Source organism: Mya arenaria, chromosome 9 (genome assembly GCF_026914265.1).
Source record: "Mya arenaria isolate MELC-2E11 chromosome 9, ASM2691426v1".
NCBI classification, from domain to species: domain Eukaryota; kingdom Metazoa; phylum Mollusca; class Bivalvia; order Myida; family Myidae; genus Mya; species Mya arenaria.
In genome coordinates, this window is record NC_069130.1 from 62,912,804 (window position 1) to 62,927,029 (window position 14,226).

General features: G+C 35.6%; 1 protein-coding gene across 1 annotated transcript; it reads left to right on the plus strand.

Annotated features, from left to right (window-relative positions):
- Positions 1 to 9,019: 9,019 nt before the first annotated feature.
- Positions 9,020 to 13,960, plus strand: LOC128202828 (signal recognition particle receptor subunit beta-like). Its single transcript, XM_052903983.1, has 7 exons — positions 9,020 to 9,149; positions 9,370 to 9,464; positions 9,859 to 9,933; positions 10,769 to 10,851; positions 11,188 to 11,247; positions 11,512 to 11,643; positions 13,084 to 13,960. The coding sequence occupies exons 1-7, from the start codon at positions 9,026 to 9,028 to the stop codon at positions 13,277 to 13,279; spliced, it is 765 nt and encodes a 254-aa protein (XP_052759943.1). The 5' UTR covers positions 9,020 to 9,025; the 3' UTR covers positions 13,280 to 13,960.
- The last annotated feature ends 266 nt before the right edge of the window (positions 13,961 to 14,226 follow it).

The window sequence follows — 14,226 nt, forward strand, 5'->3', positions numbered from 1 at the left end:
TGTGTTTTCAACTTTTTAGTATTAAAGCCTGCCCTTACTAAGCCTTTGTTAAGAACTGACGTCACTTGTTGCCTAGTTACGGTTAAGCCGTTGCTATGACTAAAAGCTGCAACCCCGTTTTTGTTTGATGCTAAATAATCCTGTAATGCCTGGACCGGACAGGGCATCTCCTTTTCGCGTGGTAATTTTATAACAACTGGTGGGCCATGTTGTCTAGTTTTGTACGTGTGCAGTGTAATTATTGCTTTACTTGCGTCTGGGGAAATGCAAACGTCGTCGCGTTTGATCTGGTTAGCAATACCCATGATATTTGCACCCACCAGTTCACTTATTTTAAACAGACCAAAGTATGCGACAATAAAAATGGCCTGAAAAAGCTTGGTTTCTGTAATGTTGTAGCAAACCTGCGGCAAAACTGTAATGATATTTGTTAGAATATTTTTTTGAAAAAAGACGTCTTGTGTCCGTCGAACGGGCGTTTGATCGTACACAGCCTTCTAATAACCTATTGATGACAAACATTGACTGAACGTCTTGAAAACCCCTCAAATTCTGTACATAGTTTATACCCGCGATGTACGTTCTGATCGTGCTAGGTGAACAGTTATTTTCATAACAGTACGCAATGAACCAGGCGAGCTGTTGTTCTGGAATAGGCATGTAATGCGGTAACCGATATTTTTCCCGAAATGAATTAAATACGTTTAATGTCGTGTTATAAGTCAATCTCGTGTTTTCGGCTATAAACTGACTAATGAGTGTATTTACTCTTTGCTGAAGATGTCCCAAAGATGGGAGGGAATTTGATGCGGCTCCGTGTCCGCTTGCGGTGCTAGCTCCCTGAATCGCTCGATCTGAAAACGTGAGGGGGCGTCACAGATTGAATTTTCTACTCCCGGGACATGCGAGGCGCGCAACATAATATTAAGTTGTAGGCACTTCATTGTCAAATGTCTCAAAACTACCATGACCCGATCCGATTTCGAGGACAGTGAATTGAGAATAAGGACAACGCTACTATTATCACAGTGAAACCTAACTTTCTTATTCCTTAGTTTATCCCCCCACAAGTATAGAGCTACACAAATCGGAAAGATATTCAGTACTGTTATGTCCGCCAATAAACGCTTTGTCAATCAGGACTCTGGCCAGCGAGCGCATGCCCATTGCCCTCGGAAATAAATACCAAAACCTAACCCTTGACTCCCGGCGCTGTCTGTGAAAACCTGCTCATCATCATTCGACACCCAATATTTATCATGAAATACTGATACGCCGTTAAATTCGGAGAAAAACTTAAGCCACATAGTCAAGTCGAGCTTAATCGACTTCGTTAGACGAATATGGTGAAAAGGTTTTGTCAATCCGCAAATTGCATTAATGAGTCTCCTGCAAAACGGCCGCCCCAATGGAATCGCACGACAGCAAAAATTAAGGGACCCAATCAATGACTGCATCCCCCTCAAGGTCGCAGATTTGTTTTTCAGTATGTCTTGAATGCATAATACTACTTTATCAATTTTATCTTGCGGAACTCGTACCACCATGCTTTTTGAATCTAGTTCTAATCCCAAAAATACTATTTTCTCCGTCGGGCCTTCGGTTTTCTCTTGCGCGAGTGGCACATTCAAATCTTGTAACATATTTTTTACTAAGAGCAAGAGTGCATTTGCTGACGCCAAATCTGTATCCCCCCCTAGATAGTCGTCTAGGTAATGAATCAATTTCCCAGATGAGGACCTTGTTGTTACGCAATGTTCCACGAACGTGGCACAACTTATAGATGCGCCAAACGGTAAGGTTTTGTCAAAGTAGTATTTATCTGCTAACTTAAAGCCCAGTAATTCGAAATCATCAGGCCTGATTGGTATTAATTTGAATGCGTTCTGTATGTCAAGTTTAAATAGTTTACAATTTCTGCCCAATTCTTGAATCATACGAATGGCTTCATCAAAACTAGTGTACTGAACTGATGCATTTTGGGGATCTATATGGTCATTGACGGACGAACCAGTCGGGAAGGACAAATGATGGATCATTCTAAATTGATTTGGCTCCTTTTTGGGTACCAAACCTATGGGTGATACTATCAGATTTTGAAAAGGTTTTTCCGTAAAACGGCCTGCCACGCGACCTGCCTCAACTTCTTTGTTTATTTTTTGTTTAATTATTTCGTGGTTTTCGTTAGCGGATTTCAAATTTTTTGATTCCCTAGACTGTCGTGGGCCTTCATATAGTATTGAGAAACCGTACTTAAATCCTTGACTAAGAAATACAGCATTTTGCTGTGAGTAATCGCTTAAATAAAATTGTAGCGCCTCTTGATTGATTGGGGAGGGCGCTATATTGTGGATGTTTGTGTTACATGGGCCGTTTATTTCCGCGCCGGAAGTTGTTTGTGTGGTTGACTGACTGTAAGCCACGAAAGGGCTGATGCGTAGCATTAACTTGCTGAGGCTGCGCGGGAAGTGCACTAGAAATGGGTAACGCACACGCCGCTGCTGCATGGCCCTGGCCACAGGATGAGCAAGCATGTTTGAATCTACAGTTTGGCCATGTACATTTACCATTATTAAAGAAATGAAACGTTTTGGCGGGTCGATAGCTCTGCGCATTTTGCAAACCAGGGTTGTATTGGGCGGGTGTGGGCGCGATTTGCATACAACGCCACCATAAGTCATTATTTATCTGGCCCCAAGATGTAGAAACCATAGCCTGTCTGAGCCGAAACTGCTCATCATAGGCCCTCCAAGCTGTACCACCTTGGCGAGCTGCGCACTCTCTTATTGTCCACATATATTGCAGCATTTCGGACGTTTTGGCTGGATATGCCTTCAAAAAAACGGACATATATATAAGAAATGCGTCAGTCCATTTCTCGATAGTTCCTACCTTTTCCTTACACTCTTTTGGCCTAGTTTGCAGCTGGCCGTCGGATGTAAAGATATTGAAACCTCGGTATTCACCGACAATGCATTTTGAGACGGAGTGTGTTCTAAAGGGGGTTCCGCGCTGGGCGAAGCGTCTTGTCCACCACGCCTGTTAGAATCAGGCAGTAGATTAGACGCCCTGAAAATGTTTGTTTTTTAAACTACGTTTATTACCCTTGTTCCCTTCTTCCAGGGGATTTGATGCCTCCAAAACCTCGGCTCGTCTCTTTCGTACTGCCTTCCCTCGCCATGGCATCTTAATTTCTCTTTGTTAAACTGATTACACCGGATAAATATTAAGAGAAATTTCAGTAGGCCACGTCTCGTTAAATGATTCCGTAAAAAGGAAGCGGAAGTTACGACACAACTTCTTCCCAGAGTTCCAGGCAAAGTTGGTTACGTCATTGTTTATGCGTATCTAGGAAGTTAACTCACGAGGAGATATAGAACCTAACACAGTAAATTATTTTCACGCAATAAATCAAATTATTTGCACACGAAAATTATTATTATTATGTTTGATTTCAACGTATTTATTTCCCGTTGTCAATAATTTTATTGTTCACAATTTGCAACGTTGTTCAAGACATGTACCTGTTGGAGATGTACTCTCAGTTAACATCAAATTTAAAATTACAGATTTTGTATCGAAAAAAGTTGATATATTGACTTTGAATAGTGACAATATGGAATGATATAATATCTCAATAGTTTCAAATGCTACTGAATTTTGTAATATTATAGACAATGTTGTTGAAAATAATGGTAATATTGATTCAGGAAGTTATTATATGATAAGGCGTTTAATGCTTGTGGTAGAACCTAAACGCTAGACATAGAACCTAGACGTAAATTTAAAAATCAATGGTTTAACCAGGAATGTGAACAATCTAGACGGGAATTTCGTTTGGCTATAAGACATTTTAGAAAATTCAAATGTGATGGTAACTGTATAATATTATTGTCAAAGCGCAATATCTATAAGAACATTTGTAATGCTCATAAGAGAGATATTTGACGTAATTTAGCTAAATCACAGCCTCCGATTTGTTTTGTCTGAAATTAAAGAACTTCGCAGTAGCAAATCAGGCATATCAAATTTGACAAAAAGACGAGTTTTTTTAACCATTTTAAGAATTAGAGTTGTGATGGCACGATATTCAGCGATGATGAAGTTGAAAGAGCAGTTTTTGATAGACATTGTTAATATTGAGCAATTGTTCAAAGAGTTTGATATTGAGGAAGTAACTCAGGGTGTTGCAATCCCCACATGAGATAAAAATAGTGGTACGGACAAGTTAACTCCGGAAATGTTTATTCGATGGAAAGACATATTTGCTCCGATATTACGCAAATTATTTAACTATATGTATTCTCCCTATATCCTTCTAGTTGGACAAAAATGTATTATTTTCCCTGTACCTAAGAAAGGTTACATAAACCATGCAAATAACTACAGAGGCATAACTCTCACAAGTATTTATTTCGAAATTATATTTTTTATTCAAGTATTTAAGATAATAAGCTGTGGCTATGGGCAACAGTAATAACTTATTGTCAGACTATCAATACGGCTTTAGAAGCAAAAGAAGTACTTTTGATTGTATATTTGTTTTACGGTCTATTATGAACAAAGTTATTAACAAGTGTAAACGAAAGTTGTATTGTGCATTTGTTGATTTCCGTAAGGCGTTTGATGTTGTCTATCGTAATGGTATTTGGCTTTAACTTATTCGCTACGGCCTCTCTAGAAGAATGGTATCAATGCTTAGGAAAAGTTATGATGTCGATTCTTCATGTGTAAGAGTAAATACAGAGTATACTGATTTCTTTGAAAGTCATATGGTTGTAAAACAAGGGGAACCACTCTGTCTACTTTTATGTCTGTTGTTCATTAACGATATGCAACAATATTTTGATAGCGATGACGTAGATGTTGTTACCATAGATGATATTCGTATATTTATATTTTATTCTTTGCAGATGATGCTGTGTTATTTTCATATACTGTTGATGGTCTGCAAACATTGTTAAATAATCTGAATAATTATTATAATATCTGTCAATATTGAGAACACTTGTGTTATGGTATGTAAAAAAGGAAACCAATCAGAAAACGTCATTTATATTACGACGCTAAGAAATTGAATGTCGTTGATAAATTAACTTATCTGTGGATAAGGCTTTCCCGCAACGGTACTTTTTTGTAGGCTCAAAAACTTAATACGTGGCATGCCGATATGTATCTGCGCCCTGCTTCCGAGTCCTTCCGCAAGACACTGCCTTCTGTTTCGGTTCGCACAAACATGTAAATTAAATAGTAATATTAAATATTTAATTTCCAATTTCCAATGTCCAATATAAAAATGTTTCAGAAAACAACAACACGCTATAAGTTTACAATGAGACGATCTTGACTGTACCCCGCTTGCTTATCGAATGATTTCCCACATCGGTACATTCCCGATGTAAAATTTATATTAACTACAGTGCCCTATATAATCTACCTCACCGCCGTGTTTTACATTATCAATTCAGATAATACATACATATAACTATCCCATACTATGACTAACCTGATACGACTAAATATCCTGATTGCAATCGGATAATTCTTTGCTTTGATTGCCTACTTGCTTATTTTTGTAAGTGATTTTGTATGTCTATTTAGTTCGTGTTGCTACATCCAAACCGTTAAATACTATAAATGTGTTAACTCAAACTGTAACCATTTCAATGCTAGCTTTGTTTCTCAATCGTTATGTGAAATTTATGACTACTCAGTGTCTTCTGTTGCTTTCAGTATTCTAAGCCATGATCATCGACTTACAAGAGACATACATGGAAGTATGACCGAGGGGACTTCAACCTATTGCGACGTAGTGTTTATTCAACTGGGACTTTACTACAATATTTATGCAAAAAGCTACAGAAACAAGCTCATTAGCAAAAAGACATATAACATAAAATCACAAACAAGAAAAATGGAAGAACAGCACAAAACTCCACAAGTAGCACAGTGCATACATACTATATATAAAAAAACTAGGTATGTTTATCAAGGATTGTTAGGTACCGCCTTGGAACGGTCAGTAAAATGTAAATTTACTGGGGGTTTAAACCAGTTTAAGTGCACAACCTCACTCTTATCCAAACAATCCTAAATAAAAATAAAACGCAAAAGGTAAATCTTATCAAGGTATGCATTAACTTGACATTAACAAGTCTGTTTAACCTATAGCTTGCAGCAAATCCTAATAGAATAGTAACGGTTCGGAAATCTGATCCAGAATGGATGCATAACTCTATTAGATTACACATACGCAGGAGGAAAAGAGCACATGACAAGGCAAAGTTATCAGGCTTTCACAGCAATTGGGCCGCATAAAAACGATTACGTTATGAAACAACATCTCTTATCAGAAAGCTCGTATTAATCATATTAGTCATATGGAGGAATTTGGCAGAGAAGCTTCGATATAATAACTTGTAACTTACTTTTGAAAATTCTTAAGCAGTTTACCAGTTCTGCCTCTTCGAACCAGAACATTCCTGTTCGAAGACATAACGATCAATTCCACACTGAAAATTCTGATAAGGCTAACATTCTTAAAACCTTTTTCCAGTCGCAAACTTTTCTCGATGATTCAAATAAAGCTTTTCCTGAGTGTCATCTTCCTGAGGATCAACCATGTCTCGGTCATTTTGTTGTTACCGAATCGGAGGTATCATCATTAAAGTCGCTATCGAAAGTTTCTGGTACGGATCAAATAAACAATCATGTTTAGATGGAGTCGGCATGGGAACAAGCTGAACCTTTGTGCTTCCTTCGAAACTACTCCATTCAAATTAGTAAAGTCCCAAAGAAGTGGAAATTGGCCCATGTATGTGCTGTTCATAAGAAGAACGGCACAATGTTGTTGGCAATTATCGACCTTTTTCATGGTTAAGTTGCATTAGTAAGGTACTTACAACTAATTCTGAAGTTGACATCCACAAACACCTTGACCTTATTTTATCTAATGGTGGTCAGTGGTGTGCATACCTTAATATGATCAAAGAGAAGGCATGGGAACGTGTTAAAGTACTTCCTTCTATAAAATTTACTCTTGACAGACGTTCTCTTGAAATTTTGTACGCAACTTTTATTCGCCCAATACTCGAATATTCTGATTTTGTTCGGGATAATCTTACACAGACTGAAGAACAAGATCTAGAAGAGATCCAGCTAGAAGCTCTTGGTATTATCGCAGGCAATAAAAGACTGGTATCTTTTACAAAGCTCTCAGCCGAAACCGGCGTCGGGTCGCTTAGTTCGAGAACATTAATGCATAGATTATACTTTTCTACAAAATGAAAAACAACCTGCATACCTTGATTCTCTAGTACCAGACGCAGAGGCGGCAAGCTATTGCACTAGAAACCCATGAGATGTTAGAATTCCACGATGCCCACACAGTTTTTATTCAAATTCTTTTCTACCATCAACTATGAAATCTTGGAACTACCTCCCGGCAAAAATCCATAAGTCAGAAAGCTTGCCAATAATATTAAGTAAAAAATTCACCTGCCATTTCGGAATAACATCGAGTCCATCACAGTTTTACTATGGCCAACGCCTCTCGAATATTCAGCATGCAAGGCTCAGGACTCATTGTTGTAATTCGAAAGAACATCTTTACTCCATATATTTCATATGTGTTGAGGTTGAGACAACTGTAGACTATTTTCTAGAATGCCCTATATACGAAGATCAAAGACCGATCGAATGTGATTGAAAATCTACAAGCGTTGCAATCTCCACCCCCGCCTTCTGTACGGTGACCCTTAATCTTGACGAAGACTCAAAAATTGAAAATTGCATAGACGTTCGTCGTTTTATCAAAACACCTCATAGTTTCAGCTCTAAAAGTGGCGTATTAAAATTGTGTCATTGATTTCCGGGAAGGCTTAGGCTGAGGGTTGAGCGACCATATTTTCTCTTTCCTTTCCTTTTTCTTTTCTTTCTTCTCTTCCATTCTAACTTAATATAACACCACCAATTATGAATTGCCAACTCAGGTTACATCAAAATCAAACATAGACAGAAAGTACCTCAATATATGAATACGATACCCCAGCAAAATACTGCTTAGCTTTTGCAAACTTAAACGAGTAACATGATTTTTATATTGTTTTTATTTCGTTACGGTAACTATATTTACACTTAAAAAGTATTGAGTACAATTCTATACTTTTATTGCACCTCTGTCATGTATAATCATTTATAATTATAATGTATACGATTTACGCTTTGTTTACCGCTTTTAAACATATATAATATAAATAATATGTTTCAGTTCATACAGTATGTCAATGCTTTTCACTGGATTTCATGAATTCTTATGATTATTCATAGTGAAGAAAGGGGTTCCATATAAATATTTATATTAATAACTACAGAAACAAGCTTAGGAGTCGAAAGTTAAAACATAAACCATGTTTTATGGCACAGGGTCAACGCCAAATACATAGAACGCAAAACCAAACAATCACCAACCAGAAACATGACCTACAACACAAAACTTAACAAACAACACAGTACATATATACGTTTTATATACTAGTATAAATATATAGTATATAAAACGTATATATGTACTTTGTTGTTTGTGGAGTTTTGTATATATCATATACATGTATACAAAATAAATACTGTTTAAACCAACATTCCACTAAATACAGTAAAGTCATTCGGAACTCTGGCGCATTTCTATCGAAAACACCTTCAGATGTACAAATAACAAATCCTACTCCCAGTATATATCAACTATAGTAAGGGTTAGATGGATAAACGTGGGTCATGAAATACCATATGTTAATCACAGCTTACCAGTGCAGATAATGAAATGTAAAAGAAAAGTAACATAGTAAAAGTTTATGTAAATGAAGCTTCTTTTTGGTGGTTTTAAACACAAATCACGTTTGTAAAATTAATCAACATGTATCTCACAAGGACAGAAACGTTCCGTCATTTTCGACTTGGGACGTTTTAACTGATACGCCTTAAGCTATAGTTGAATGTAACCCAACCCGGAAATAGGTTATTTGTCAACATGGCAGCCTCCGCGAAGAACCACGTAGTTGTCTGGATGAATTATTTACAAAAGTCCGTCGAAATGGGAGATTATTCCGTTATTGGTGTCATAGTAGCAGTTTCTGTAGTACTTTTGACTTTTCGTAAGTAATTGAACCTGAATTTATTTAAGAAAAGCCTTGTTTTTCATCTTTCGTCTGTAACATATGCGAAAATGCATGTATTTAGTATGGGTGGGGTAATATAAATAAAAACAAGAAGAATTTATTAGCTTCTTTTTGTATTTTTCGTGAAAAATGATGTCAAATTATTTTTTTGAAATATTTAAAGCCCCATTTCATAACCATATTTCTTTACTTTCAGTTGTATTTGGATTATTGAGACAGCGTCAAAACAAAAGACGAGGTGTTTTGATCCTGGGTAACTGTGATGCTGGCAAGACACTCCTCTATACTCAGGTATTGAACTGACATATAAAGAATTATTAGTATGGGGTTTAAATTGTGCAAAGGTGTTTTAGATGTATTAATCTCATCAGGTTTTTAAAATCACAAGCTATTTTTCCTACCCTCAGACATCAGACATTAAGGTGTATTTTTAACACATAGAATGCGCTGAGGTTTGCAGAAATGATTATCTAGAATACATTTTTACTTGGTTAAATGTATATGAGGTTTGTTCAAAATTTGAATGATTTACCAGAAAAAATATTTCATTCACCACAACCAAGACAGTTTAATTAAAATAATTTAAATGATTGACTCTTGAGTGGCCATAGTACATTGTCCTTTAAAATGTATATGTTATTAGCTTGATATCAATCTTGGCATTGTTTTATATTGTTTATTTCAGCTCATCTACAAGAAGCACAACCAAACATTTTCATCAATATCTCCCAATTCCGGAAATTACACAGTTGCTGAAAGTGTGAGTGTCTATATACTACAGATTGAAGTAAATTTCATAAATTAGCTGACAATTGATATTGTTAACATTTGTTGGTAGCAATTATTCTGTTATTTCTGTTCTTTCATATACATATAATCACAATTTAAAGTAATAGAGCAAACACCATTTAAGGTTCTTCTATTTTAATTCTGATTCCAACTAGTCAATAACACTAAATGAATATTGATAAAAGAGAGACTTATCAGCATACGTTGACTTTAATTATACCGAATACCCAGTAATCACTTTTCACTATAACTTAATCGCACTTCAATTGTTTCAAGTCTTATTAAAAATTTATATTAGACCGAATATGTCTTTAAATTGCAAAATAAGCAGGCGCTATATAATATATATATGTTAGCAAATAAATTAAAATCAGTGAATAAAAGCATCATCATATGCTTTTTATAGTACATTTGTTCCATCCCAAAAATAAATTTGGAACAGTTAGTTTTTCGGCAATTCAAAAAGCACAATTTTAGGATACGATTTAATTGACTGGTTGATGTGAAACCAACGCAAACAGTACATGCAGATGCCGATTATGAAATTGCCCCTTAGTAGTATGTTCCACGTTGATACATACAATAATGCTCTCAATAGATGATGTGAAGTAAATTGATGGGCTTTATATATTACACAATATTCAGTATCACTTAGTCTACATTCATTTTGGCAGAGCAAACCCCATGATCATTCAATGCTTCAAAAATGCTCATTTGCACACAGTATTATACCTAAAATCCTTAATATGAAGTCAACCTTACATTCTGTCTGGTGATAAAACTAATAGATTTTACTTTTATTTCAGGGAAAAACCTTGAGGCTGGTTGACCTTCCAGGACATGAAAGGATCCGACAGCAGATGTTAGATGGGCATAAAGATCTTGCTAGGTATATATATCAGCAGCCTATTACATTAACTGTAATAAATTGTCTACAGGTTATCTTTTGGCTAGTTGGCACATTTAAATCAATTGAATGGTTAACATTAGTTGGATAAATATTGACCTATCAATACACATTTTGGCTAAATTTGACCAAATCAAAGAGTTAACTGGTTTTATACAATGTCTGCGGGGTTTTTTGGCAGAACCAATAACATATCATATTTGCATCACTGGTGTATACTGGTAGTTAAATTATGCGCTTGTGATTAATTTTACAGCTTGTTTTAATAATTTCTTTGAAGTAGCATGTGTTGTGAGCATTTATCTGGCTTTGTTTCAGAGGAGTCATCTTTGTAATAGACAGTTCTTCTGTTCAGAAAGAAATAAAGGATATTGCTGAGTAAGTACACATACTTTGTATCAAAGTTGTACATTTAAATACTAAATAGCATGAACAGTAGGTGGCAGAGTTAATTACTGATACTGATGACTGTGTATATTCATTTAAACTGAATGTGAAAAAAAAATATTTCAGTTTTCTATTGTTTAAGTAAATAAAGTTGTCAATGCTCAAGGTAAAACCCTTTTTTCATTTTTTCAGAAATTAGTATTGCAATGATAGTACATGTAGCTGTTGCCTTTACATCACCATCATGTATTACAGGTACCTGTACACTGTGTTGAGTGACAACCGGATCTCCAACATGTCGCCACCACTGCTGGTCGCGTGCAACAAACAGGACATGAGCTTTACCAAGGGGGCAAAGGTCATACAGGCGCTGCTGGAGAAGGAAATGTGAGTTCAATTTGTATCACACTAACTCACTGTAACAAAACACTCAAGAAGGGTAGGTAGAGGGTTTGTTCAACAATAGTGAGTTTGATAAACAAACAATACAATTCAAGTATTTTATTTTTTTTTACATATTTATAAGTCCCCTACCGGTTTCACCGGAGGGGACTTAAGGTTTACCCTCTGTGCGTCCATTCGTCAAAATCTCCGTTCTGTGATAACTCAAAAAGTATCAAAGCTAGGTTAGTGAAACTAAGTATGTGGTAAGAGGGCAATATGGAGTTATGGCCCTTGACTTATTAAAAATATAGCCAATTTGGTCCTGTAATAACTCAAAACGTATCAAAGCTAGGTTCATGAAACTCATTATGTGGATAGAGGGTAAATGGAGATTATGCACATTAGTTTATTTTTTTCGTCGGGCAAAGTAATGCAGAGTTATGGCCCTTGTAATCAATTTGTAATTCCAAGACAACAGTGCAACACTGAACATAACACTTTTATATAAATAATATTCTAAAACAGATTTTTTAAAAAGCAGAGCTTATAGTGCTTTTCCCCGACAACAAGCATTTTATCTGCCTTTCAAAAAGTCAGATGGACATTGCATTGCCTTTAATACTAACACATGTTAACAATGATAGTATACATATATGTTCTGGCTAGTTATGACCCCTGGTCAGCCAAGATTTAAAGACCAAAAGACAAGTGTAAGTTTTGGTGCTCTTATTATGAATTGTTTGAGAAAAATCGAAATCCAAACCATCACACACAAAAATATTGATTCCCTAATTTAGATAGATCACATATAACAGTGCTCCAGCCAAAATTTGAAAAGGGCAAGCTACATGAGCTTTGAAGTGGCAAATTGGGTTGGGCTCCACAAGGGGAAATGGGGGATCTCCCCCTAGAATTTTTTGGTTTTTATACCCAATTTAATGCATTTTTCTTCCTTACCAAGCTTAAACAAAATGTTGTGGTTATTTTGAAAGGGTGTCTTAATTTCAAAATTAAATTGTGTCTTTATTTGAAGTTGTATTGTAATTGTCGTGGAGTCTCCTCCTTTTCAAAGTCTCATTTTTCTCATAAAATGCATCTAGAATGATGAAAAAACAAATACAGTTAAACGTTTGAAACAATCATAATGGTAATAATACACAATAACAAATATGCAGGGGGAGAATCTTAGTTTGGTACAGTCAGGATTGGGAATGAATGTTACATTCAGCCCGGCTGTCCTTTTTTTTTGTCTTAGGATAAATAATTTTGAAGGCAAATGCATACCCATGTTAGTCTCCATGAGGGCAAAAGAGGGCTATGAAAAAGCACCCTTCCATTACTCTTTAGCTTAAACTCTGATGATGTCAATATAATTGAAAAAGCTAAAAGAAAGGTCTCATAGTTTATAAAAAATATAAATATTGTCATGTTGTATATTTCCAGGAACACCCTAAGAATCACTAAGTCGGCCGCTCTTCAAGACACTTCTGCCAGCAACAACAACACCTATCTCGGTAGACGGGACCGTGACTTCACCTTTAACGACCTAAAGCCCATGAAGATAGACTTTGTTGAGTGTAGCTGCCAGGAGAAAGCTGATATTAATGCCATCCAGGATTGGTTGGCAAAAATTGCATGAATCTCATGTTAGGTTGAAATTAGATTATTCCAAGCGCTTTATGCAATATATTTCAAATGTTGAAGCATTTGTTTCTGCCAGTTTTACCAGTATTTTAAAAACATCTTAAGAAATGATTGTATAATATTGATGGCTCATTTGGTCATGAATTATTATGCTGAGAGGTAAAGCTGTTCCTTCCCACTTTAATTTGACATACTGTGGAATTCAATATTGGACCACATCAATATATGGATTTAAAAGTGTTTTTATATAGCCGAACACATATAGAAGAAAGTGCATTTCCAATTGGTGCATTTTGATATGTTGAAAAATTCATTGCGTGAGTTATCTGTCTCAGTAGAAATGTTTCAGATAAATAGTGATCTTGTTGTCATTTTTTAATAATAGAACGAAAAGGTTTGAATTCATTAATATGTAATTTCAGAAAGAAATAGTATATGACTTTGTAAATATTGAATAGTAATGACTCAAGTCATGTGACACTATTATATTTAATGTATAAAAAACAGTGTTCCAAATTCTGAATTGCCGTTTCCTTGCTTTGATGAAAAAAACACCTAAGCTGATAGCACGTGGGTTATGGAATATGTCATGAATTTCTAATAAGAATTGTAAAATTATAACTATTCATATGGTGTTCAGAATTTGTGATTTTTCAATTAAATTTTGATATCGGTGTACCATTATTAGACTATTTAATATCCCCGACTTGTTAGGATTTTTGACTGTAGAAGGGACTTGCTCCTGTCAATATAGTGTATCACATAAAGACTTAGTTTTATGTGTAAAGGATTTTTTTTATTACAGTTGGCAGTGGTCTTTCAAAGATTAAAAAAAATGTATAAATCGTTTAGATCAATGCATAGATAGAGTTTATACAGAGTTGAAGGAGACATTTGTTGTGACAGAGATATAAGTGTCGACTGGGAATCAACCATATTTAT

Bases quoted from the DNA above. Each gene is read 5' to 3' on its own strand.
- LOC128202828 (XM_052903983.1), top strand. From the start codon at position 9,026: ATGGCAGCCTCCGCGAAGAACCACGTAGTTGTCTGGATGAATTATTTA. The intron at 9,465-9,858 runs GTATTGAACTGA...TGTTTATTTCAG, and splicing joins AGACACTCCTCTATACTCAG to CTCATCTACAAGAAGCACAA. The intron at 11,644-13,083 runs GTGAGTTCAATT...GTATATTTCCAG, and splicing joins GCGCTGCTGGAGAAGGAAAT to GAACACCCTAAGAATCACTA.